Here is a 22,667-nt window from a genome sequence, read left to right as displayed (position 1 = left end):
CCACAGCACTCAGGGCAGGGGAGGTAGTTTTAGTTTACTTTTAGCTCCGTTCTCACTGTTCTAGTCTCTTATTAATAGGCAATAAATTATACTAATCTGACTTATTCTGAGTAATAAGTGATACAATAACTCATGAGTGATCTCCTTGTTCTTATCTCAGTCTACTAGCTTTTTTCAACACATTTTCCTCCCTCGTCCTTTTGAGGAGTGAGACAGTAGCGTGGTGGTGTTTAGTTGCCTGTTGGTGTTAAACCACCACAAGAGAATAACCAGGGAAGCCAAAACAGGGTGCAGAAGCAAACTGAGCTAGAAACTGAGAAAGAGCTCAGAAACGGATCATATCTCTGAAGTCTGGTTAAAAACAACAACAACCCTCACATTACATTCCAGTTAACCACACACTCTACTGTTCATCCTTAAAAGCATCCAAGAGGTTTTATACTGTCCAGCACAAAAATCCAGTGTCCATTTTGTCTACACGCAGAATTTCTAAAATTCAGCATCTTTACTTTCTAAAGTTCAGCATCTTTATATGATATCTAATATACTTGTAAGACGTATAAAACTGCTTTTCATCCATGTAAAATGGAATCAAATTATATGGTTAGACTTTCTCCTTATTTGCTCTTTAAAATTTATTATCATTTGTACCACCTCTAGAAGAACAGATAGTTTCATTTTAATTACTAATGTTAATTATTTTCTAAATGAGACATTTAGAAAAAAAACACTAGGATGATGACAGATAATAGCATGAGCATCCCTCCCAGAGAAATATTTCTAGTAAGAGAAACATAACTGCACTGTAGCAAAATTGAAGCTGAAAAAGTCATACTTGTAATTCAAAGAAAAAAAAGCAAAAGAAAGGTCTTTGTACTATAAAGATTTGTTCTGAAGTACCAAGAAAGGGAGAAAGGGAAGGGAGAGAGAGGGCGAAGGAAAAAATGAACCCATCTAAGGTGCACCTTAAGTGCATATGTACATATTAATTCATCTATTCTCACATACGTGACCATCCATCTTTGACACAAATGAAAAAACATTTCTTAATCACAAATCCTCTTAGAGGCTAGAGACATATCCTCTTTCTCCCATCACAAAATCCACTCTGACCTGAATGCAAAATGAAACAAGAGTCTTATCCAATACCTATTAGAGTCAATGAGTATCTCTCAATGAATTCAGTAGGCTTTTGATCTTGCTGTATATTAAATCTTATTTGCCTCTTAAATCTTACTTGCTTCATATATGATTGCAAGACCAACCTCTGAAGATAACCACTTTCTGAGGAGGGATGAGAGTGTATCTAACTTAATGAACGTGTAAAGCAAGCCAGATTTTTTTTCTAAAGCTTACATTTACTAACTGCATCTATGATTTTTAGTATGTTACTCTGATTGCATTAAATGAGATTGTACTTGTAAGACAGATGTGGTTTTTCTATAGTCTATTTTGTTATCATCCAACATTCTCTAGAAAGAGAATGGATGTAGGAAGAATACATCTGAATTATCCCCAAACACACTTTTCTCCATCTTTTTTTTTTTTTGTATAGTACCATTTTTTTTTCTGTGTGTTCAGTGAGCTGCTCTGCCAAAAGTGGAGGGTTTAGCAATACTCTGCTTCCATTTTCTCTCACTCTTCATATAGCTCTCACAATCAATCCATCCATTTCAGGGGTACAGGTTAGAGTAGCTTGCTATAATCAGTATTTCCAACCTTTCTCCCTTGCTGAAAACTTCACAACCTAACAGGACTCAATTACATATAGTAATTTTACTATATAGTATAATGAAGGTTTGTTAGGCCCTAGCTTTGAAAGCTTGTATCAAGCACAATTTCTATCAGATATTCAATATAATCTTCTGGCACGTGTATTTTGTAAGAATTTACTCTATTAGATGCAAACAGCATCATTTCAAAATCAGTACAGTTTGAAGTGTGAAAACAAAACATGCAATAGAGAAACAGATTCTAAACTACTTGATGTCAAAGTTACCTGTAGAAGTCAACATTTTCTTATTTTAGGGGACTCTCTTTACAGGTGTGAAGGCAAAACTGATCTTTTAAAAGATTTATAGATCATTTTGTGTCACAGAGGCTAGGCTGATAATAAAAAGATTTCTATTCCGTATAAAAATATTCTCCAACATCAAAAGACTGACCAAACCCATTCACAATACTTAAAGCAACACAAGTTTAAGCTTCTTTTTCATAGATTCATAGAATCATTCAGGTTGGAAAAGACGTCTAAGATCATCTAATCCGATGTTTTTTGTTTCATTTGTCCTTCTAAAAGTATTTTGAAATCAACTAGTTGATTCTAGAAATCTGATGCAAAGACTGAAATCAGTACAGACCAAAGTGCTGGAACTATTTCTCTTTTAGAACTAAAATATTGAACGTTTTTATACAAGGAACAATCTGCCATGTCTGTTACCCAACATTAATGATACAAATAATAAACTGTTATTCACTCTTACCTGTCCCAAACTCATTGCTATGCTGGGGATTGTGCATTATGATAATGCATTGCGTTATATTCTTCTTTTCCCATTTATCACTTCTGAATAAGGAAAACTTTTGTACAGACTTTTATTTAGCTACCACAAAATACCATGATATCAGTAAGCCAATGGCCCAGAACTGCTCTGAAAAAGGCAGTCTGCTGGAGGGTATAATGAGGCAAATACCATATGCTCATAAGGTGATTTAGCTGATAAACAATAGAGGATGCATTTTAAAGGAAAGAAATAAGGCACTGAAGTGTTAGCACAATTTAATTTCATGAGAAGAAATCCACAGAAGATATCGATAAAGGGCACCAGAAAGCAGCAGCAAAGGCAGCTTATGCACAACTGCTCAATGAAAAGCTTCAAACATCTTTGTGAAGGGAATCACCTTTTCTTGCTTTTACCAAGAGATGATAGTTTGCTCTATGAAAGGGCAAACACCAAGGGATCCATCATTAAAAAAATCCGCAAAATTTCAGCATAAAAAATAAGAAGAAACAAATTGTGTGTAAAAATACTGCATAAATGCTACAGTGAGAAAGCCAGGAATTAAGCTTGGATAGATGTGTAAATGTACATTTTAGCTTTGTAAGGGAAGGTGGCATATTCCCTAAGCCAAGCAAATGAATCTTCATAAAATAGTGTTCAGGCTTTGTATAAATATTTGAGAATCAAATGCCCAATGTGTATTTTGAAAATAAATTAACAATTGCGAAAACTCACAGCAAGGTGGCCATCATGAGATCAAAGACAAACAGTTATCAGTAATGTGTATCAGTAATCAGTAAATGTCTTTAGGTAGTTATATTCATTAACAACAGACATGCCTTCCTAAATGTAGGATTCAACATAACATGGAAATCTAGAAACAAATTCTCCCTCTAGTTAGTGACTCATCACCTTCTGATTTTCATTTCTGTGTCATAGTAAAAACAGAAAATTCTCTGTGATACATACTGGAAATGAAAAGCATTTTCTGTCCCCTCACCTAGAGGGGCTGTATTTCGTTGGCAGACCACAGCTGGAAATGATCCTAACTGCTCTATCTCTAGTGTGCAGGTGTCTGCAAATGAGACCAATACTCTTTTTGGCATGAATACGCCTGTTAATCATATTCAACAGCAGAGCAATTCTCTGCAATTTGGATATAGTAAATGGTGACAGAACATACAGCAGGCGAACCGTACAGACAGTTGTAATTCTATGTATTCTTTTTAACATACATCCAATCAGTTTTCATATAAGAAGAAACAGTTATTTGGTGCAAAGTAATCGAGGCACAAGAGACATCGTATTTATGGTAAAAGCAACAGAGAAAACCTTAACAATTCATGAGAAAGTCCTAATATAATATCATTGCACTTTACAGCTCACAAAACAGCAAAATGTGTTCATATAACATTTAAAACTTACCAAATTCTCTGACTTCCAAAATTCAATCACATGATGTGTTTCAGGGATGTAACTGCTCTGAAACATTATTCAAGCTGTAAATACTGGACTGCCCCCATACTTCCATGAAATAAGTTTAATCAAACACAAGCAAGAACTCTGCAATTTTTAAGATCTGGATAAACAGCACTTGTAGGGGAACCCTGTAGAAAACACTATGATTTGAAAGATTTGAACATGGTTGTGTATTTTCATTTATTGCCCTTCTCATTTGAGATCTTATAGACAGATCGTTGCTTATTGTGATGACCTCTACTGTGTCTTCACACTATTCTTTTCGCCCCTTCTAAACAACTAGTAACTCTTACCTAATATTTTGAATGTAAATTATATTAGGAAGTCATCATTATTTAATCTTGTCATACATCCTCTACCCTAGTAGGTTTTTAGTGGTTTTGGAGTTCCAGGTAATAATATCAGCAATGGTCAGTGACAAAATTGGAGTCAGTGTTGTGAAGGAGAAAATTCTCATTAAAAAGGTCAGAACAAACTAAAAACGAGTGTGGCCTTAGAAAACAGCAAAAGAAATTATGGATGGCCACATCATTCACCAGAAAAGGAAACAGAAATGGAGGTGCATTACCGAGAACTGCATTGTAGGATAATAGTGGGATACGGTTATAGTGTCACTGGTGTATTCTCTGGAAAAAAAATCACGATCAAATATGACAAAATTTGTGAAACACACATATATTACTTTAAACATTAGAACTTGTAAATGCAAGGTGGAAGAACATTAGACAATTGTCAAAACACAAACATCTACAACATCTAAACTTAAATATATTAAGCATCTAAAATTTCCCTGTTCTCATTTGAAATAATTGAAAATCAAAAAGTAAAGAGCTATGTAATGTTCCCTTAGTAATCAAATTCTGAGAATATTTTAAAAAAGAAATGAATTTTTACTCTAAGAAACATTTCTGCAGGAACTGCTCTGCTTTGAAATTAAATATTTAGTGTCTATTTGCTCCAGTTATGAAAGATGAAAGTTAAAGTTACCCTATTATATAAAACACTAGAAGAGAATCTACATGAAGCTAGAAGCCAAGACATAACACTGCTCTGATTTCTATGCACTAATATAATGCTTGTCGTACTTGCGCCACACTGAGAGCAGAGCTGCTTAAGACCGAACTTTGCGGTGGCATTACAGCTGCTCGATGGTGTTGCAGGAAGAAGATAAAAATAAGTTCTATATCAAAGCCTCCAAGTGCAAAGAACTGTAAAATGCATTTAAAGAAATCAACTGCATATCTCAAGTCTGAAAAAGTAGGATTTTCATTTTGTATTTCTCATGCAAATGTACACTAGGAAAAATAATTTTAATAGTAATCCGTTTCAATAGAAATAAAGTACTGTAATATTTATAGTCTGTGCCAGAGTTATAATGACTGTGGGGCGAGAAGTGAAGTGTCTCAGCATGTTCCACATGTTTTTAACAGTTTCTAAAGGCTCTGGAGGCTATTAAATTTAATGAACCCATCTGCTATGAAATAGAGGTCCAAACATAATCAGTTTTCTCAGTGCCATATAATACAGATGGCATTCCATGTTCCACATCCCCAGCAGGAAATTTTATGTTCCTCTTTAAGTGCAGGACTTTTGTTTTTGTTTGTGGTTTTGATGTTTTAAACATCTTTTTGATGTACAGTGTATAGCATTTTATAGTGTAAATACTATATATGGCTATACACATGAAAAGTGTTAATTCATTAAAATAAATATTGCTATTTCCTTACAACATTTTTTCTAGTGGTTCTGACAACTAACAATTAGCTCTCTGTAGTAATATTCTGCACTTAATGAAATATATGAAAATTGCCATCACGTAGTATAAGTTCCATCACTAGCAATGGATTAAAGCAAACATCATTTATCAAAGTAGTTTACTTCAAAAGCCAAAAGGTACACACACATATCATGTATGGGCACAGCTGGTACCCATGCTTATGCGTGTCCTAATCTGTATTTATTGTATGGAGCAGCATACATATTCTTAAAGTATCAATATTACCATCGGGTCATTATGATCTTTATTTTCCTGTGCATGGCCTGATTTTCATTTCAGGAATGGGGGACAGTTCCCAAATTGTGCGTTTTACTGGGACACGCTGCACCATGTCTCTTGTACTGATGTTGTGCACAAGGGCTCTAAGCTCAAATTAAAATGGCACAGTGTTCCTTGCACTGATTAGCACCCTACTGCCTAACATAAGTAAATTGGATGTGCATTTGCTAACAAAAAAAGAACATCCATTGTTATTTTTGAGCTGCATCTTAAAAGATAATGAATATGCATTAATTCTATTCAGTTGAGAGGTTTATTCATTTACTATCTTGAGCACTCATTATGTTTTGACAGTTGACACAGATCTTACTGAATTTGAAACAGTTAATGTTGCTAATGGTAATTCATTTACTCTAGATTCAGCAGTAAAACAAACAGGTTAGAACTGTTCAGTAGCAAATGAGAATGCTTAATTATGGTGACTGGAAATTTTGGGCCACAGAAATCATAAAAGTCATGGCTCACAGATTGTTTTTATTGGACTGTCAGTGAAGATTTCCACAGACAACCCACTAATCATCAGCCTAAAGGGATATTGCACCTATATATAAGTATGTGCAGGATTTATTTTTTGTTATATGTACAAGTATCTGCAGTGATCACCATAGTTATTTTTTAAGTGCTATCTATAAGATCCCAGTGCAAATACAGCAGACCATAATTGCTGGAGCAGATGGTGTGCATCCTCAAACTGCAATCATTTTCTTACAGAAGCTTTGGAAAAGATGAAATAGTTGGAATTGTTTGTTGTTTTTTTTTTTTCCTAGGAAAATTAATTTAGGCTGCAGAGCTGATGAAAAGGCATTTCCTGGGCTACTTTTCATTTGTTATCCCATATTTCTGTTGTCAAAAGATGACTGTAGATCCATAGCAGACAAAGCAGTGCTTAAAGAACCTTATTTTAAGAACAAACTTACCTGATGGAATGCCTGATATCCAAGCATGGGATTTCCTTTTCCTGATTGAATTCACTTAAATAAATGTCAAAGCAAGAAATGGAAATTTTCTTGGGAACCTCAGAATCAGTCAATGTTGATGACTTGTTCTAATAAAGAACCATTAATCAGTAGAGATTAAGTGATGCTGACCACAAAGGAAAGTTTAGATCATGTAACCAACTCCTAGGTAGTATTGAGGAAAACAAAACAAAACAAACAAACAAACAAAACTCTTTTCTGATTTTTAAAACTGACATGAAAAGAAAAAAAAAATTACTGCCTGTGTGTAAATTTTCTTTTTGCAGCTGCTGATTAATGACATTTCCTGACATTCAGTTCTGCAGTGATTACCAATATTTACTTGCTGTAGATATACATGAGAATTCTGAACACTATGATGCATTTTAATGCATTCCAGTACTACGATCTATAAGTTAGTTTTGAAATAGTGAACCTTTTACCATGATAAAAATGCTAATTACACCTACTTATTATAATAGCACAATTAACTTGTGCTACCAAAAATATTTGAAGGTATCTCTGGGAATAGAAGCTAGTGGAAATAGGGTAGTATTTAATTTTTGTTACTTCATAAAAGCTCTTCTGTGCATTGAGCACAAAGAAAATTGAGTGCATGGGAGAAGTAGTAAACAGCATAATACCTCACTCAAAACTCCTGGATGGAAAAAAGGCAAGCATAATAGCATAATAGGCTTTAGTTCAGTGGAGCTACCCCAACTTACTGCCACCATAAGGGGAAACAAGGTTGTTGGACAGGTTGCCTTACTAGCACAGCATCAGGCTCTTGGTTGGAAAATATTTCCAAAAAAAATCCTGTTTGTTTGTTTTTTGTTGTTGTTGTTTTTAATATATATATATATTTTTTTTTTTTACAGCAATTGTAGAAATTAAACTAAAATCCATAATTTGATGCACATCTATGAGACGGGGGGAATAGCGTGAATGAAGAATGGACATATAGTACTTGAAGCAGAGTATGGAGTAAAAACCCCTCACAGTTCATATTATGACAAGTCATGACCTGTAATGATTCTGAATGCTTTTTGTATTTTAATTAACTCAACTTCTGAAGCACCAGCCATCTCAAAATATTAAATAATAATTTGCCCTTTTTATGCAAAGGAATCCTCCAGAAGGAAACTGAGCAGGGTCAACATGATAATGCATGCCTGAATCTGCTCACAGCTTGAAACTAATAGCCTGAAGGAGATGAACTCAATGGTGCATTAGATCCAGAGAATATCCTAAGGTACACTTGTGAGAAACAAATTTCACCAGGAAGAGTCAGCAAAGGTCCAAGTAGGTCAAGTTACATGCTCCAATAAACAAATTGTCAGTTGTAAGCATTTAAGCAGCAGGAACTCAGGTGCCAGTCCAGTCTTTATTTATTTATTTATTTATTTATTTATTTATTTATTTATTTATTTATTTATTTATTTTTATTTCCTGCAGAAAAAAAGTAACGCTTCTCCACATTCCAGACACTATCAAGAGAGTGAATTAAGGGCTTCTCTACTTTATAGATAATTATCAGAATCCCCAAGAGACTAGTTCTATACATCAGTTTACTGGAATATCCCAGTGCCCAGGCACTTTTCCTTTTTCCCCCCAGTACCGTCATTTGTATTGACTTGCTATGGCTGCACATATGCTTAAAAGACGTCATTGACCATTTTAATATTATGCCCCTCCTAAAATACTTTTATATTTTATAATTATTATCTACTCAGCAAAAAGTGCCATTGGAAGCTTTCATTTAGAAATCCAAGTCCATTTTTAAGCACCCATTAAGGTATTTTATTTTCTGAAGCATTACGTACTTGTAGGCCCTACTGATGTTAAAGCAGCAATGTCAGATCCAAATCTGACCTAATTTTGAGGCAGAAAAGTTACACTGAGACTGGTCTGTTGGAATGCTGTCCAGACCTCACCATCCAGGGCCCACTGTATGGTTGTCCTACCTGCAACTCTTACAGAACAACGTCTAGGCTACGCAGCTGAACACCAACATGTAGCAAGATGGTCTCTTCTTCTATTAGACTTCATCAAGAAGGATCTGCCTGTCCCTTCACTCTTGACACCCCAAATAATCTTTCCCATGGACTTGCACAGATCCAACGAAGCTTACTCCCAGTGCATATCAAACTACTGACTAGAGGGGTACAAATGGAAAAGAGACTGATGTTAGGGAAAGGTGTGGAATATAGAATCACAGGACAGAATCTGGAGACTACACACCAGCTGATATATTTGCATGCTTTAAAATCCCAACATCTTAGTCTAATGGTATTTACAGTGCCTAAGCTACCAGCCTGCTGCATGAATTACACTCCAACTGTTGTGAAGCTGACCTTGGAATTAGCTCAAGATAGCCTCTAAAGACCATTTCTCAAGTAAATTCCTGAACAGAGTACAACGAGGATCAGCCCAGTTCTCCACAAACCTAACTTCAAATGATTTCAGGAATTTATTAAATTCTTCTGAGAGTCAGTGACATGTTTTTAAGATTACATCACTCCTATGTCAGAAGAATCAGACTTCAAGTCAATGATAATGTTTCTGGCTGGATCCTAGTATGCTCCAGCATACTGCTGCTTGCTCTAAAACAGCACAGCAGGTCACATTTGGTGAGAAAAGAGCAGGGAAGGTATACTCCATCAAGACACAGTGACACCGATTACATCCATATGTGTGGTCCTGGCAATCTAGCCATGGTTGTTCTGACACTGCTGGATGTAAGAACATTTAAGTTTTCTGGCAAGACACTATTTCTTAGCTATCAGGGTCTAAGAGGCATCCAGGGAGGGGCGGGGACACAAACTGCCTGCAAAACTCAACAAGCCATGGGATGTAGAGGACCATTTAGGTGGCATTTTAATGCCAAAACACTAGAGATGGCTAAGGAATCGAAAATAGCTCTTGGGCATCTCTAGCTGAGGCAGAGGCACATCTGGTTTGTTATAAGGTTGCCTTTGTTGCTATTCCCAGACTTTGGTATCTGACTGTCCCAATTCATCCTGATTTTTTTTTTTTTTTAAATGGGAGGGGAGAGGAGAGAGATGGTTTGCAGCTAAGCAGATCGCTGTATTCTGGTTTTAAATCTTTTTTCTTGTACCATCCAACCCATTAAGGCCCTGAGTGGAGCTCTCAGACGTTTATACATGTGTGTGTGTATGTGCATAGGGATGTTAATTAGCCTGAGACAAAAGAATGAAAAAAGAAGAGAGAGAGCAGAACTTGAAACGGTGTTGTTTTGGAGTAATAGAGCTAGCATTTGAGTAGTTCCTTCATTCAAGAATGCAACATCTCCACTGCATTTTTTTTTTTTTTTAATTTCGTTTTCTCATCAACATCCCTGCCCTACGCTCCCTCTAGTGTTCTGAACTATGCACTTGCATCTACACACCCCGCATAATCCACAGAATCACAGAATCATTTAGGTTGGAAGAGACCTCCAAGATCACCTAGTCCAACCTCTGACCTAACACTAACAAGTCCTCCACTAAACCATATCACTAAGCTCTAAATCTAAACATCTCTTAAAGATCTCTTAAAGGTCTTAAAGACCTCCAGGGATGGGGACTCAACCACTTCCCTGGGCAGCCCATTCCAATGCCTAACAACCCTTTCAGTAAAGAAGTTCTTCCTAATACCCAACCTAAACCTCCCCTGGTGCAACTTTAGCCCATTCCCCCTCGTCCTGTCACCAGACACGTGGGAGAATAGAGCAACCCCCACCTCGCTACAGCCTCCTTTAAGGTACCTGTAGAGTGCGATAAGGTCACCCCTGAGCCTCCTCTTCTCCAGGCTGAACGATTCCAGCTCCCTCGTAAGACTTGTTCTCCAGAACCCTCACCAAATTCGTTGCCCTTCTCTGGACTTGCTTGAGCACCTCCATGTCCTTCTTGTAGCGAGGGGCCGAAAACTGAACACAGTACTTGAGGTGCGGCCTCACCAGAGCTGAGTACAGGGGGACAATCACCTCCCTAGACCTGCTGGCCACACTGCTTCTTATACAAGCCAGGATGCTGCTGGCCTTCTTGGCCACCTGAGCACACTGCTGGCTCATATTCAGCCAGCTATCAACCAACACTCCCAGGTCCTTCTCGGCCAGGCAGCTTTCCAACCACTCATCTCCCAGCCTGTAGCGCTGCTTGGGGTTGTTGTGCCCCAGGTGCAGGACCCGGCACTTGGCCTTATTGAACCTCATACAGTTGGCCTCAGCCCATCGGTCCAGCCTATCCAGATCCTCCTACGGAGCCTTCCTACCCTCGAGCAGATCAACACACACACCTAACTTGGTGTCGTCTGCAAACTTACTGAGGGTGCATTCGATCCCCTCATCCAGATCGTCGATAAAGATATTAAAGAGGACTGGCCCCAGTACTGAGTCCTGGGGGACTCCACTAGTGACCAGCCTCCAACTGGATTTAACTCCATTCACCACGACTCTTTGGGCCCAGCTACCCAGCTAGTTTCTTAATTCTGAAACAGAATTTTGTACTTGGTTGGTAGGGAAAAGGAAGAACTTGGTGTTGAGAAAGAAAGATTTCATTTGCAACAACACTTTTAATCCAAGATTCAAAGGCCAATAGCAAAAAGGAGAGTTGCACTAAAACACCAATTACATGGATCTTTTTCTGCTACTCTCTCTAGCAAATAGACAAACTCCCTTTAACATATACACGTTGATTACTTCAAGAATATAAATCCAAGCGGTGAATGAGAAACAGATTTTCTTAGTCATCTCCCCATTTCATGGAATGAAAAAGAGGTAGTTTTCTTCTCACCCTGTTGCATTTCAATAACAGAAAGAGAACACAGAAGAAACTGGATTAACACCTTCTTAAAAAAAGGAATAGAGATGAGTAAAGTTGCTCCGAAAAAATAAAACCTTATGTCCACGCAAGTTTTTGTTTCTTCTGAGTAGCTACGGTTTTAGTATTTATTTTATATTACCCATAGCACCAGCTGAAGAATAGGAAGGACCTAAACAAATGAGAAGATGAAGCAAAACTCTATTCACAGCATGGTTGTGGGTTTTTTGGGTTTGTTTTTGTGATTTTTTTTAAGATTTTTGCGTCAATTTAAACCTCCAGAAAGCATTCCAGACTTTCAAAACAAATGAAAAATCACATTAAAAAAAAAAAAAAAGTGAAGCCGGTGAGTTTTTCCTGCCTTGCCCTATTTTTCCAGAGGCATATAGAACAAAAAGAAGAAAAAAAAATTGCCACTAGTCATCTGTGATCTTCTATTCATTACATTAAATACTTGGCATCATACCATATGACAGATATTTGCTGCAAACTCCTGTTCTATGGATAACATAGAACCAAACCAAAATACTTTAACTGGATTAAAAAAAAATAAGAAAATAAACTAAAAACTATTTTAGATCAACACATGAAAATGAACAACCCTTATCTACAAATCTGAATTTTTACCCCAAATGATACTAAAAAAGATGGTGCGCTCAGTCACTGCATAACAGAAAATTCTGCTTCAACTCTAATGTTTCACAGGATATCAAGTTAAAATTAGAAGGTTGCGACAAATTTGTTAACAGATCACCCATTCAATCCACACTAAAAGGCAGAATCTTCTTGCTGTTCTTCCCCCAGGACATCACAGTTGTCACCTAGCTGTTCATCTACCTTTCTATACTAAAAATATTGATTCTTGTCAATCTGTTTTTATACTGACTTATTCATATATTCTGTATGTTTTAAAACATACAGAAGAAATGGTTACTCAATCCAATCAATTTCTGTTCAATGTCCATTTTTAGTAAGAAAAATGTACATTTGGAGGTCATTGTAGTGGGTTTACGTGGCAAGGTTTTGGTAGCAGGGGGCCATAGGGGTGGCTTCTGTGAGAAGGATGTAGAAAGCTGCCCCATGTTTGGTAAGGGCCCCACTGCTGACCAGAGCTGAGCCAATAAGTGATGTTGTTTTGCGCCTCTGTGAGAGCATATTTAAGACAGGGGAAAAAAAATGCTGTGACACACAGCAGCTGGGAGAGTGAGAGGAGTGAGGAACAGCCTTGCAGGTGCCAAGGTCAGTGAAGAAGGAGGGGGAGAGGTGCTCCAGGCACTGGAGCAGAAGTCCCCTGCGGCCTGTGGTGAGGACCATGGTGAAGCAGGTTGTCCCCCTGCAGCCCATGGAGTACCACGGTGGAGTAGGATTCCACGCTGCAGCCCGTGGAGGAGACCACGGTGGAGCAGGTGGACCTGCACCAACAGAGACTGCACCCTGTGGAAGACCCCTGCCGGAGCAGATTCCGGGCTGGACCTGCAGCCAGTGAAGAGGAGCCCACGCAGGAGCAGGTGAGCTGGCAGGAGCTGCTGCCCGTGGGGGACCCAGGTTGGAGCAGTTTGCTCCTGAGGGATGGACCCTGTGGTACGGACCCATATCTGGAGCAGTTCTTGAAGAGCTGCTGCCTGTGGGCAGCCCACGCCAGATCAGTTCACCAAGGACTGCATCCCGTGGGAGGGACCCCACAGCACAGGGGATGAGAGTGACTGAGAAGGAGCAGCGGAGAAGAAGCGCTATAGACTGACCATGATCCCCATTCCCCTGTTCTCCTGCGCCACTCGGGGGGGGGAGGAGGTGGAAGAGGGTGGATGGGGGGGAAGGTGCTTTTGGTTTCTTTCCTTTGTTTCTCACTTCCCTAGCTTGTTAGTAATAAGCAATAAATCTTACTATCTCCCTATGCTGAGTCTGTTTTGCCCATCACGATAATTACTGTGCGATCTCCTCATCCTTATCTCAACCCTTGAGCCCTTTTCATCGTATTTTCTCCCCGTTCCTCTTTCAGGAGGGGGAGTGAGAGAGCGGTTGTGGTGGAGCTCGGCCGCCCACCCGAGTAAAACCACCAGTCATAAATTCAAAAATGATGCTGTGACTCACGTTTGTTTCATTGTTTTCTATGTAATTTACAATGTATAAGTATCTGCTGAAGTTCAGTAATTTCAAACTATTTGATTGTAACAAAGATATCAAATCCTGATTTTCACATAGAATTGGAGCATTCCAGTGACAAAAATACACACCTAGTGTTTTTACTACAACGGTTATACTCCAAATTCCTAATTATATGTAGTAAACCTATATTAAATACTTTCTTATGCAGACTTACAGTGCTGTCAACATATGCTTCAGTCCATACTACATCATGCTCTTGGTCAATAACCTTCGGTCGGCTAAGAACGTGGAGGTATTCCATGACATTCTCTTGAACATCAGCTAAAGTAGAAATCTGAGTAAAAAAGCCTGTGAAAACACACAGTTTGAAGTTATAAACCAGGCAGAACAAATTAAAGAAGATTTCAACATGAAGTATGATATGTTATGTCTTTATTTTTTTTTCTGCTTGTTTATTTGCAAAGGAGAAATGCAATGAAGGAATGTTTTATGAGAAGCAGCCTCAAGCAGTAGCAACCAGTGAAAGAAGTCCGTAAAACTCTTGGCCATTCTTGGAGAGCTACATTCCCAAGACTGCTATAAATCACTGCATGGCCTGTCCCAAACTCTCTATTTCCAGAAACCTTTTGTTGCTTGATAGTAAAGAATTTTTGGGATTTTTTGTTTCTAAATGGTGCATACTTTAAAAATATAAACTGGTATCAATACCTTTGTACAAAAACATCTCATCCAAAGTTTGTCTGGTTTCAAGCAGCATTACTGATTAGAACTACAGACACAAAACAGTAGCTGACAATGTTCTAAAATGCTCATCCTTGTAGAATGTTACTAAACCTCAGATAACAGCAATATGTTATTTTCCCAGGTCACCAGGAATGGAGACTGCAACTAGAATTGCTTGGCTAAGTGATCACAGCTTTGTTAATCCTTTGAAACATCTCCTACAACCTGAGAGCACTGAGAACAGCAGAGGCCACCGCTGTTTGAGCTGTCACCACTTCCTTACCACTGCTTAGACGTCAAGTACCTTTACAACACAGTGACCTTGGCATCTGGAGCCCACATCATGAAAAGGTTACAAAGGACTGACAAATTTCAAGGTTATAGTTTCATCAGGCCTTACTTAGCTGCTTCAAATGCCCTTAGTATACATTCATTTCCTTTAGTAAGAAAAGAACAATATGGAATTTTCATGAAAGGTCTTGACACAATTTTAGTCTTTTGATATGATCATATCTGCTGTGGAGCTTCAGTATCAAGCTTCAGCAGAAAACTTGGCAGCTTGAAAGAACTTCTGAGCTGTGCTTATTACAGACAGGGCCAGGCCTGGCAAGGTTGCAAGGGTGCTCTGTGGTCTGAAAGCTAGAACTTTCTGATTCGGTACGTTTGCCAATAATTTGTGGAGTACAAAACTGATGTTTCTACATAAATTCCATCTCATGCCAGCCATAGATTTACGTGTATATATTAAGACACAGTGTAAGGACAGACTTAAGGGCAGAGATCTATAAAATGACAATTCATAGAAGTTGTTTAATGAATATTTTCAACTTAATAAGAAAAAAGTTTTTCCCCATAATCAATTTTATTATACTATCAAGTCAGATATTCATAGTATAGTAGTATAGTATTCGAACTCATAGTATACTATATACTATGCTCATAATACAGTATACAGTATACTGTTAAAATATTCAGGATTCTACTTAAGGAATTTTATTTAAAATTTATTTTTTTCTGTTAAGTCTAGTATTGTGTGAGGAGATTAACCGAACGCTAAACACAATATTAAGGCAAGTTTTTTTTTTTTGCCTGAGGTGTTGAAAATATTTTCTGACAGAGTAAATTGATTGACATAAGTTTAATTAGGGAACCTGTACTTGAAAACGTGGAATTCTATGTATGAATTCAATTCCATGTTGAAAAGAATAAAAAATATAGCATGATTTCACGAATTATTGCCTTAGAACACTTATGAGAAAATGCAATGCTTAAATTACTCTTCCTGAAATGCTGCCTCCTCCAATTTTGTCACTGCTGAGACTACAAAATCAAAATGTGAGGTTCTCTCTCCTGTGGGTAATAAGGGATATTTCACTATCTGGTCCTTTTCATTTGGTGTAAATGAATGTCAATACTTACTCAAGATATGATAATTTGCCAATACCAGCTATTCACATAACTTTATAACTTATATATATATATACACACGTATGTATGTATATTTACACACTGTAGCTTATAAACCTTTCAGTCAAGGATTCAAAATACACCAGAACTGTGTGGACCCCTCATTTTACAGCAGGTGATCTACACTTTCCTTAACGCAGTTCTAAGTGTCTGAATTCTGGTATGCCTCATTTCAGAAATCTTAAAAGAGAACCAATATTGGAAGCCATTTGTTCAGCACTGTTCACACCTCAAGTTACATACTCAAAAACCGAGGTCACTCACAGAAATTCAGGAAAAAAAAAGCAGAAGCACAAGTAGACTACAAAGCGTTTTGCCTTTCTTCCTTCTACTTAAAATAGTGTACAATGTCTGTAAATCAGGATTCAGATCACTAAAAGGAAAGAGCACACAAAACACTGCTCATTTCTTTGTGGGAGACGTGCAAAAGGGGACCTCCAGTTATGTTCACCTCTCCTGTTCTCCTGCTACCAAAATACATACTTTCAATTGTCCCCATGGACAACCATAATTGCCCTTAGAGAACAGACTTAGTCACTGTTTTGTTTCAGTGTTTTCTATGCAATTTTATATCACCACTCCAGTATTATCTGTTCTGTTTAGCTCATGAACTTTTCAGTACTGTCCTGGTTTCAGCTGGGATAGAGTTGATTTTCCTCCTAGTAGCTGGTAGGGTGCTATGTTTTGGGTTGGGATGAGAGGAGTGCTGATAACATGCTGATGTTTTAACTGTTGCAGAGCAGTGCTTACACCAAGCCAAGGACTTTTCAGCTTCTCGCTCTGTCCTGCTGGCGGGCAGTCTAGGGGTGCAGCAGGAGCTGGGAGGGGACAGACCCAGGACAGCTGACCCAAACTGGCCAAAGGGGTATTCCATACCATCTGGCATCATGTTAAACAAATTTTTAGGGGTGGTTAGCCGGGGTGGAGGGGCCGGCTGCTTGGGGATAGGCTGGGCATCGGTCAGCGGGTGGTGAGCAATTGCATTGGGCATCACTTGTTTCATACACATTGTTAGTAGTAGTACTATTATTATTATTATTATTATTATTATTATTATTTTCCTGTCTTAATAAACTGTCTTTATCTCAACTCACCGGCTTCACTTTCCCGTTTCTCTCCCCCATACCAGAGATGGAGGGGGGAGGGTGAGCAAACGGCTGTGTGGTGCTTAGCTGCCAACCGGGTTAAACTACAAGTACATATCATGCCAATATTTGCACTTCTCTTACAACAGTGTGCAAAATTGTAAACGGAGCAGATATCTGCTTGAACTAAGTGCTGTACAGTGAACAAAAGGGTAACACCTGTACTTATACCCTTAATATATATTAAATAATGTCTAAAATGTCAGAGCAGATTAACTGCTTGAAAAATTGGCATTGCATCTAAGGCGATGAAAAGGTCATTTTTAATCAAACAATACTTTCACACCCATACATATTGAAATCAGTTAGTTAACACTTTTCAATATCATACTTCAATTAAATTCAAAACCTCAAAGGCTCACTTAAAAAACACTTGGATGTCTATGCCTCGAAATTTATTTAATCACAGCTTATAAGTTACTTTTCAGATAGAGAATACCTTGCCAGAATTTACTCTGATTGCCTCCTGAAAGTTTTAATGTCAGTTTTTCAAGTGAAAAAAATAGCTTTTTAACACTTCAAAGTCTGATACACATTACAAGACACTGATAATGGTGAACATTGTAGGTTTTTTTGATGGTGGTGTGTTATCGTTCGTTTAGAAGAGATACATCTGGACCAAATACAGCCAACTTGAGCAGACACCTACTTGAGCAGTTTATTCACAAGTATTGTTAATATGGATGGGTATTACATTAGATATTTCTCCTTGTAGTGTTTTTAAGAATTCCTTTTCTCATATCTGATAGGACACCTTACATAATATCACAAAACTCTCCAGGCAGCATGTTACATTCAAAATATTCATTTCTTGCTGTAGTACTTGCAAAACGTATCCCTAAACTGCACAATAGAGAGAACATTTTTTTATCCTAATTTCCTAAGACTAAAAGAGATAATGATTAAGTCTATCTGTTATTCTGAATCAATTTCAAACAAACTTAAAGAAATAAAGGTCTCAAAGACAAATAAAAATTTGTGGCTCTGCCCAGAGTGAAAGTGACATTGAGCATCCTGTTTGGAAGGAGCTAGATGGTAAATCAGCACATGTATACTGGCATGCATGTAGTTGCAGGCTAGCTGTGCAGTGCTCCTTGCCAGAGAGTATGACAGCTAGAGAAGTCAAGGTTAGCAAGTGGAGGAAAAAGAGTTTAGCGTGAAAAATATATATATATCATTTCTGTATTTCACAGATCATATATCAGGCTGCAACAGAAGGAAAGTTGAAAGAAAAAATGCTGAAGACTTTATACTTTTTTAATTGGTTAGTTTCAAATAACTAAGTTTAAAGAAATGTAAAAATTGCTGCTAAAGATATGCAAAAGACAAGTCTTAGATGAAGATAGTGTCAACCATATGGATTCTCTCAAGGTTTTTTATAATGTGATCACAGGTGTGGGTTTCATTTTCAATCTTTGCAAAGTTCCTTGAAGATTTAGTCTGTTTAAATATGGTTTGTATCCTTACAAATATGGTTTGTGTGCTTTTGTAATTCACATTAGGAAAACTTAACAAAGATTTTAGCATTTCCATGAGTCATTTAATACAAAGTTAGCTATCTTTTATGAATTTATGGTTCATCTATTTACTTATTTATATAAAAGGTTGTTTTCCTATAGTTCTAGTTCCCATTACAGAAAAGAGAAAGGAATTGCAAAAGCTACACAAATTACCTTTCCCATATTTTGATGCTTGTTCTAATATTTGGTTTTGGATTTTCTCGTGTTGGGAAAACTCCACCAAAAGTTACTATAGCATAGCTAGAGACAGCATTGGGTAATATTCTCTTAGTTCATTTTCCCTGGTACATTTAGACATGTTGATGATTCACATGTTCATAACTGTGCGTAACAAATGTCAAACCTCACAGGAATTAGCTTCCTACACTGATAAATTAAACTCCTATCCAGAGATCAAATGGGTTTAAAAACCTTACTCTTCCCATACCAAGGTTTTATCATCAGATAAAGACATGCTCTGAAATTCTGAGCACAGTTGCTGAGGCCATGTAAACAACAGCAGCAAACCTATGCTTAAATTTTTGCATTCTAACACCTGCTTCTTAGTTCCCTGGTGTGTGACTTATGCTACCCCAGAGCTCCTTGCAGTCAGCACTAATTTTTGTCCCCAGCAGGAAAAACTCGTGAAGGAAACGGGTAAGATTTGGTAATGACAAGCATGAGATACGTATAACAATGTAGTTAAACACAGATACTTATGCTCTGCAAGAGGGCTGCCTTTCCATATTACACAGTCCATTACAGTTTTTGGATAGGTTCCTTTCCTCTAAAATGTCCACCATTAGACATGGAACTTTTAAAAATGCCTCCAACAGATTTTTTTTAGATAGAGTGCAGCACTTCTCATTTTCTGGACACACGTAAAATAAATGTAACATTATTGCAACTAATAAAACATCAGAATTAAAAAAAAAAAAATCCTCTTTGCATAGGGACCGAGGGGGAATTCATTGTTTCACTGCAGCTGTAAGGTTCCCATGGAGAATTCACCCCCTCCCCCTAAGAGGCCTCTCAAGCAGGTGAACAGTATCTGTAGCTGGCTGCCTGCCACTCCCCACAATAGCCCAGAGTGCAGGAGGTGCTGGGGTCATGCTATTAATGGGAATGGATGTGACTGGGGCTTCCTGTAAGCAACTCTTCTCTGCTAATACAATAGTCTATAAACTGCTACAGCTGGGGCACAATTTGCCTCAGGGCTGATCTGTCCTCTGCTGGCAGTTAGATAGCCGCTATCAGACCTCTGATATTGAAAGCATTTTCTCTTCAGTGCTTTCCCAGCTTCTGCTCCTTTGTACTGATGAATCCACTCCTTTGTCCATTTTGCAATATGCCAGCCGCAGCGATGCTGGGTAATTAATAAACATTCAAAACAGAGGCTGTTAAATTGCTAATGCAACAGAGAAATTCACTGGAAAAAAAAATTAATGCTGTCTGTTTTGTTAGTAACACATTAACTCCCATCTTTCTCTTACAGCTTTCTACTGGAAGTGACTGCTGAGGGAAAGGTAGTAAGTGCTTACTTTAAAATCTGGCACATGCACACGTGCATTTAGGAAACTCTTACTTTTGTTCACTTGAGGATGTTAGTAAATCTTAATTCTTTTCCTTCATGTGCACTGGCTCACGATACAGAAGACTTGAACCATTGCAAATTTCACAAACCACTCTAGAGGGTCATTGGGGTTCTTGAATGTTTTAATGTATTTAAAATGGTTTGGTGTTTTGCTTCATTAAGCGAACTCCCTCTAGATATGCCTTACTTATACACAGAAATGTAACAGAAAAAGGGGAGGGGTGAGGTTATGTTGTTGAAGGTTTCACCATCAGAATCTAGAAGCTAAATACGTTTTGCAAGGTGGTATGAATTTCCCCTGTGACCCTTTTGGATGGAAAGGACTGCTGTCCACAGTCCAGTCAGCTGGAAACCCTGCAAACAGCCTTCATCTATATTGTACTTCCAAGGGGAAAATCACTGCAAGGAAAATTGATTTTAGGGCCATTGACCCTCAGTGACAACAACATACTTTGGCCCACCCATGCAAGTAGTAAACTGCAGTCCATTGCATGGCCATTCAGCCAATCTTTAGACCAGCTTTAGACTGCTCATCTGTCTGTGCTGTAATCCCTCCTTTCACTAAAAGAAAATGGGTGAGCTGTAGCTGAAAACTGTAAAGGAAAAACTCTAAATCCATACTGCCTGACATGACGATTTACGTTGAATCCAATTATGATTTTCAAACCTATAAGAAAGTATTTATTTACTGATTAGAGGTAAAAGATTTTTTGAATTGTAAGCTACCAGAAAGCAGGTATTGTACCTACTAAACAGAGTTTAAAAAAAAAAATGTATAGAAGAAACAGTCATTAAACTGCATTAAACTGTTTAGTTGATCTAGTTTGTAAGATTCTGACTGGAAGCAACGTCTCTGAAAAGAACAAAGTAGTCCTGAAGAATGACAAAGGTGACCCCTCTGAGAATAAAGACATGGACCAGATGATCTAGTGAGGTAGTCTCTATTGCCTGGTCCTAATTTCTGACTTTCTGTACTTAGATCTTTATGAATCTGAAGAGCAGGGCTAAAAAGCTAAAAGATTTTGTTGATTAAATTGTCTTCAAAAAGATGCTTCAAAGGATTCTTATACTATTACTTAAGCTAAATTATAGTGTAATATTAGCTGATTAAGACAAGACTTCAAACTAAGTAATTTCCATCAGCTGGACATAACAGTAGTTAAAGAAATAATGACTAAATGGATAGCACCTGATGCAATTCATCATAATGTAATGTGGCAAAAAGGAAAATAAGTGTTTTGTTTTTTTTTTTTTATTTCCAAGAGGAAAGGAAAACTTGAAGAATAATTATTTTTTTGAGTGTGCTTTTTTTTTCCTCTGAATCATTCTTACTTATTTACTTATATTAGTCAATCCTTTTACTGTAGCATCTCAGCATCTTACATGTTTTAATGCGCCTTCCTTACAGAATATAAACCTGTTTTTTCAATTACACTGCCAGCTCCTCAAGGGACAGGATGTCTGGTGTTTTACATACCGTGCCTAACTCAACAGGACTTACACCCAGTGTTTTTATGTACCAAAGTAACTGTGACCATTAGTAACAGCTACAATAGGACAACCAATTTGAAACTAAGGTCTGGTCTCTGAACTAAAATTTAAGACCACATCTTAAAAAGATTCAGACGTTTTAAGAAAGAAAATATATTTTAAATTGCGTGCTATGGAAAAATAAGTTTTTTTCTTCCTGGAAAAAAAACAACCCCATCCTCTTTGATTAGTTGTCAGTGGCACTGTACCTGTAAAACAGGTCAGGTATGCAGGAAGACCCAGGGATACAGTTTCGAAAGCAAGGCTTTCACTGTTGAAGGTTAACTAACCTTTGTTAGCACAGGCCATCCACTTCAGGTTATCAGCAAAAGCAGCTTCTCTTCCAATCAGATAGGTAAAAATACGAACCTGAAAATACAATGAAGAGATCAAGTCAATTAATGCTGCAGCCGTTTAAAACCTACACAGTGGAACTTCCCATACAGATATGCAGTTCAGGTATGGATAGACCCTTTTTAAGAAATTATTACTGCAAGTAATGTCTTCATGACGAAACATGGCTTTTATTCGATGTAACAGAATGGCTGATCTCTTTTGATGTTTCTGATCTCTGACATGTAACAAAAGTTTAGGTTAAATGGCAGAAGTATAAGCGAGAATAAACTAAAACCATGAGAGTACATGACAAAACCGTGTTTTAGGCAAATCTGTTCTGCATTTATGACTTCAGAAAATTGCTGTGGTGCGGAAGAAGAGGCATAATTAGTAAATACTTCTATAGATGAAGAATCTGAAACTCCAGGCAAGCAAATTCCCATTGGTTTTCAAAA

At 37.7% G+C, this 22,667-nt stretch overlaps 1 protein-coding gene across 31 annotated transcripts in view; it reads right to left on the bottom strand.

Annotated features, from left to right (window-relative positions):
- Nucleotides 1-22,667, bottom strand: part of CACNA2D3 (calcium voltage-gated channel auxiliary subunit alpha2delta 3) — a 530,340-nt gene that overhangs the window by 139,881 nt on the left and 367,792 nt on the right. For 30 of the 31 annotated variants that reach the window (XR_013955470.1, XM_080605850.1, XM_080605851.1 and 27 more), the window contains 2 exons: nucleotides 22,167-22,245; nucleotides 14,133-14,266 (listed from right to left, as the gene is read on the bottom strand). Coding sequence is in view for 30 of the 31 variants with exons in the window: in XM_080605850.1 (XP_080461976.1) it covers nucleotides 14,133-14,266; nucleotides 22,167-22,245 (213 nt within the window). In the remaining variant the exon portion in view is untranslated. Of the gene's footprint in view, nucleotides 1-14,114; nucleotides 14,267-22,166; nucleotides 22,246-22,667 lie in introns of all 31 variants that reach the window. The other variant, XM_080605848.1, reaches the window with a different exon arrangement.

Source organism: Anser brachyrhynchus, assembly GCF_964034855.1.
Source record: "Anser brachyrhynchus genome assembly, chromosome: 10".
In the NCBI taxonomy this organism is placed as follows: Eukaryota; Metazoa; Chordata; class Aves; order Anseriformes; family Anatidae; genus Anser; species Anser brachyrhynchus.
Note: the sequence above shows the minus strand (reverse complement) of the source record. Positions and strands in the feature narration are given on the sequence as shown.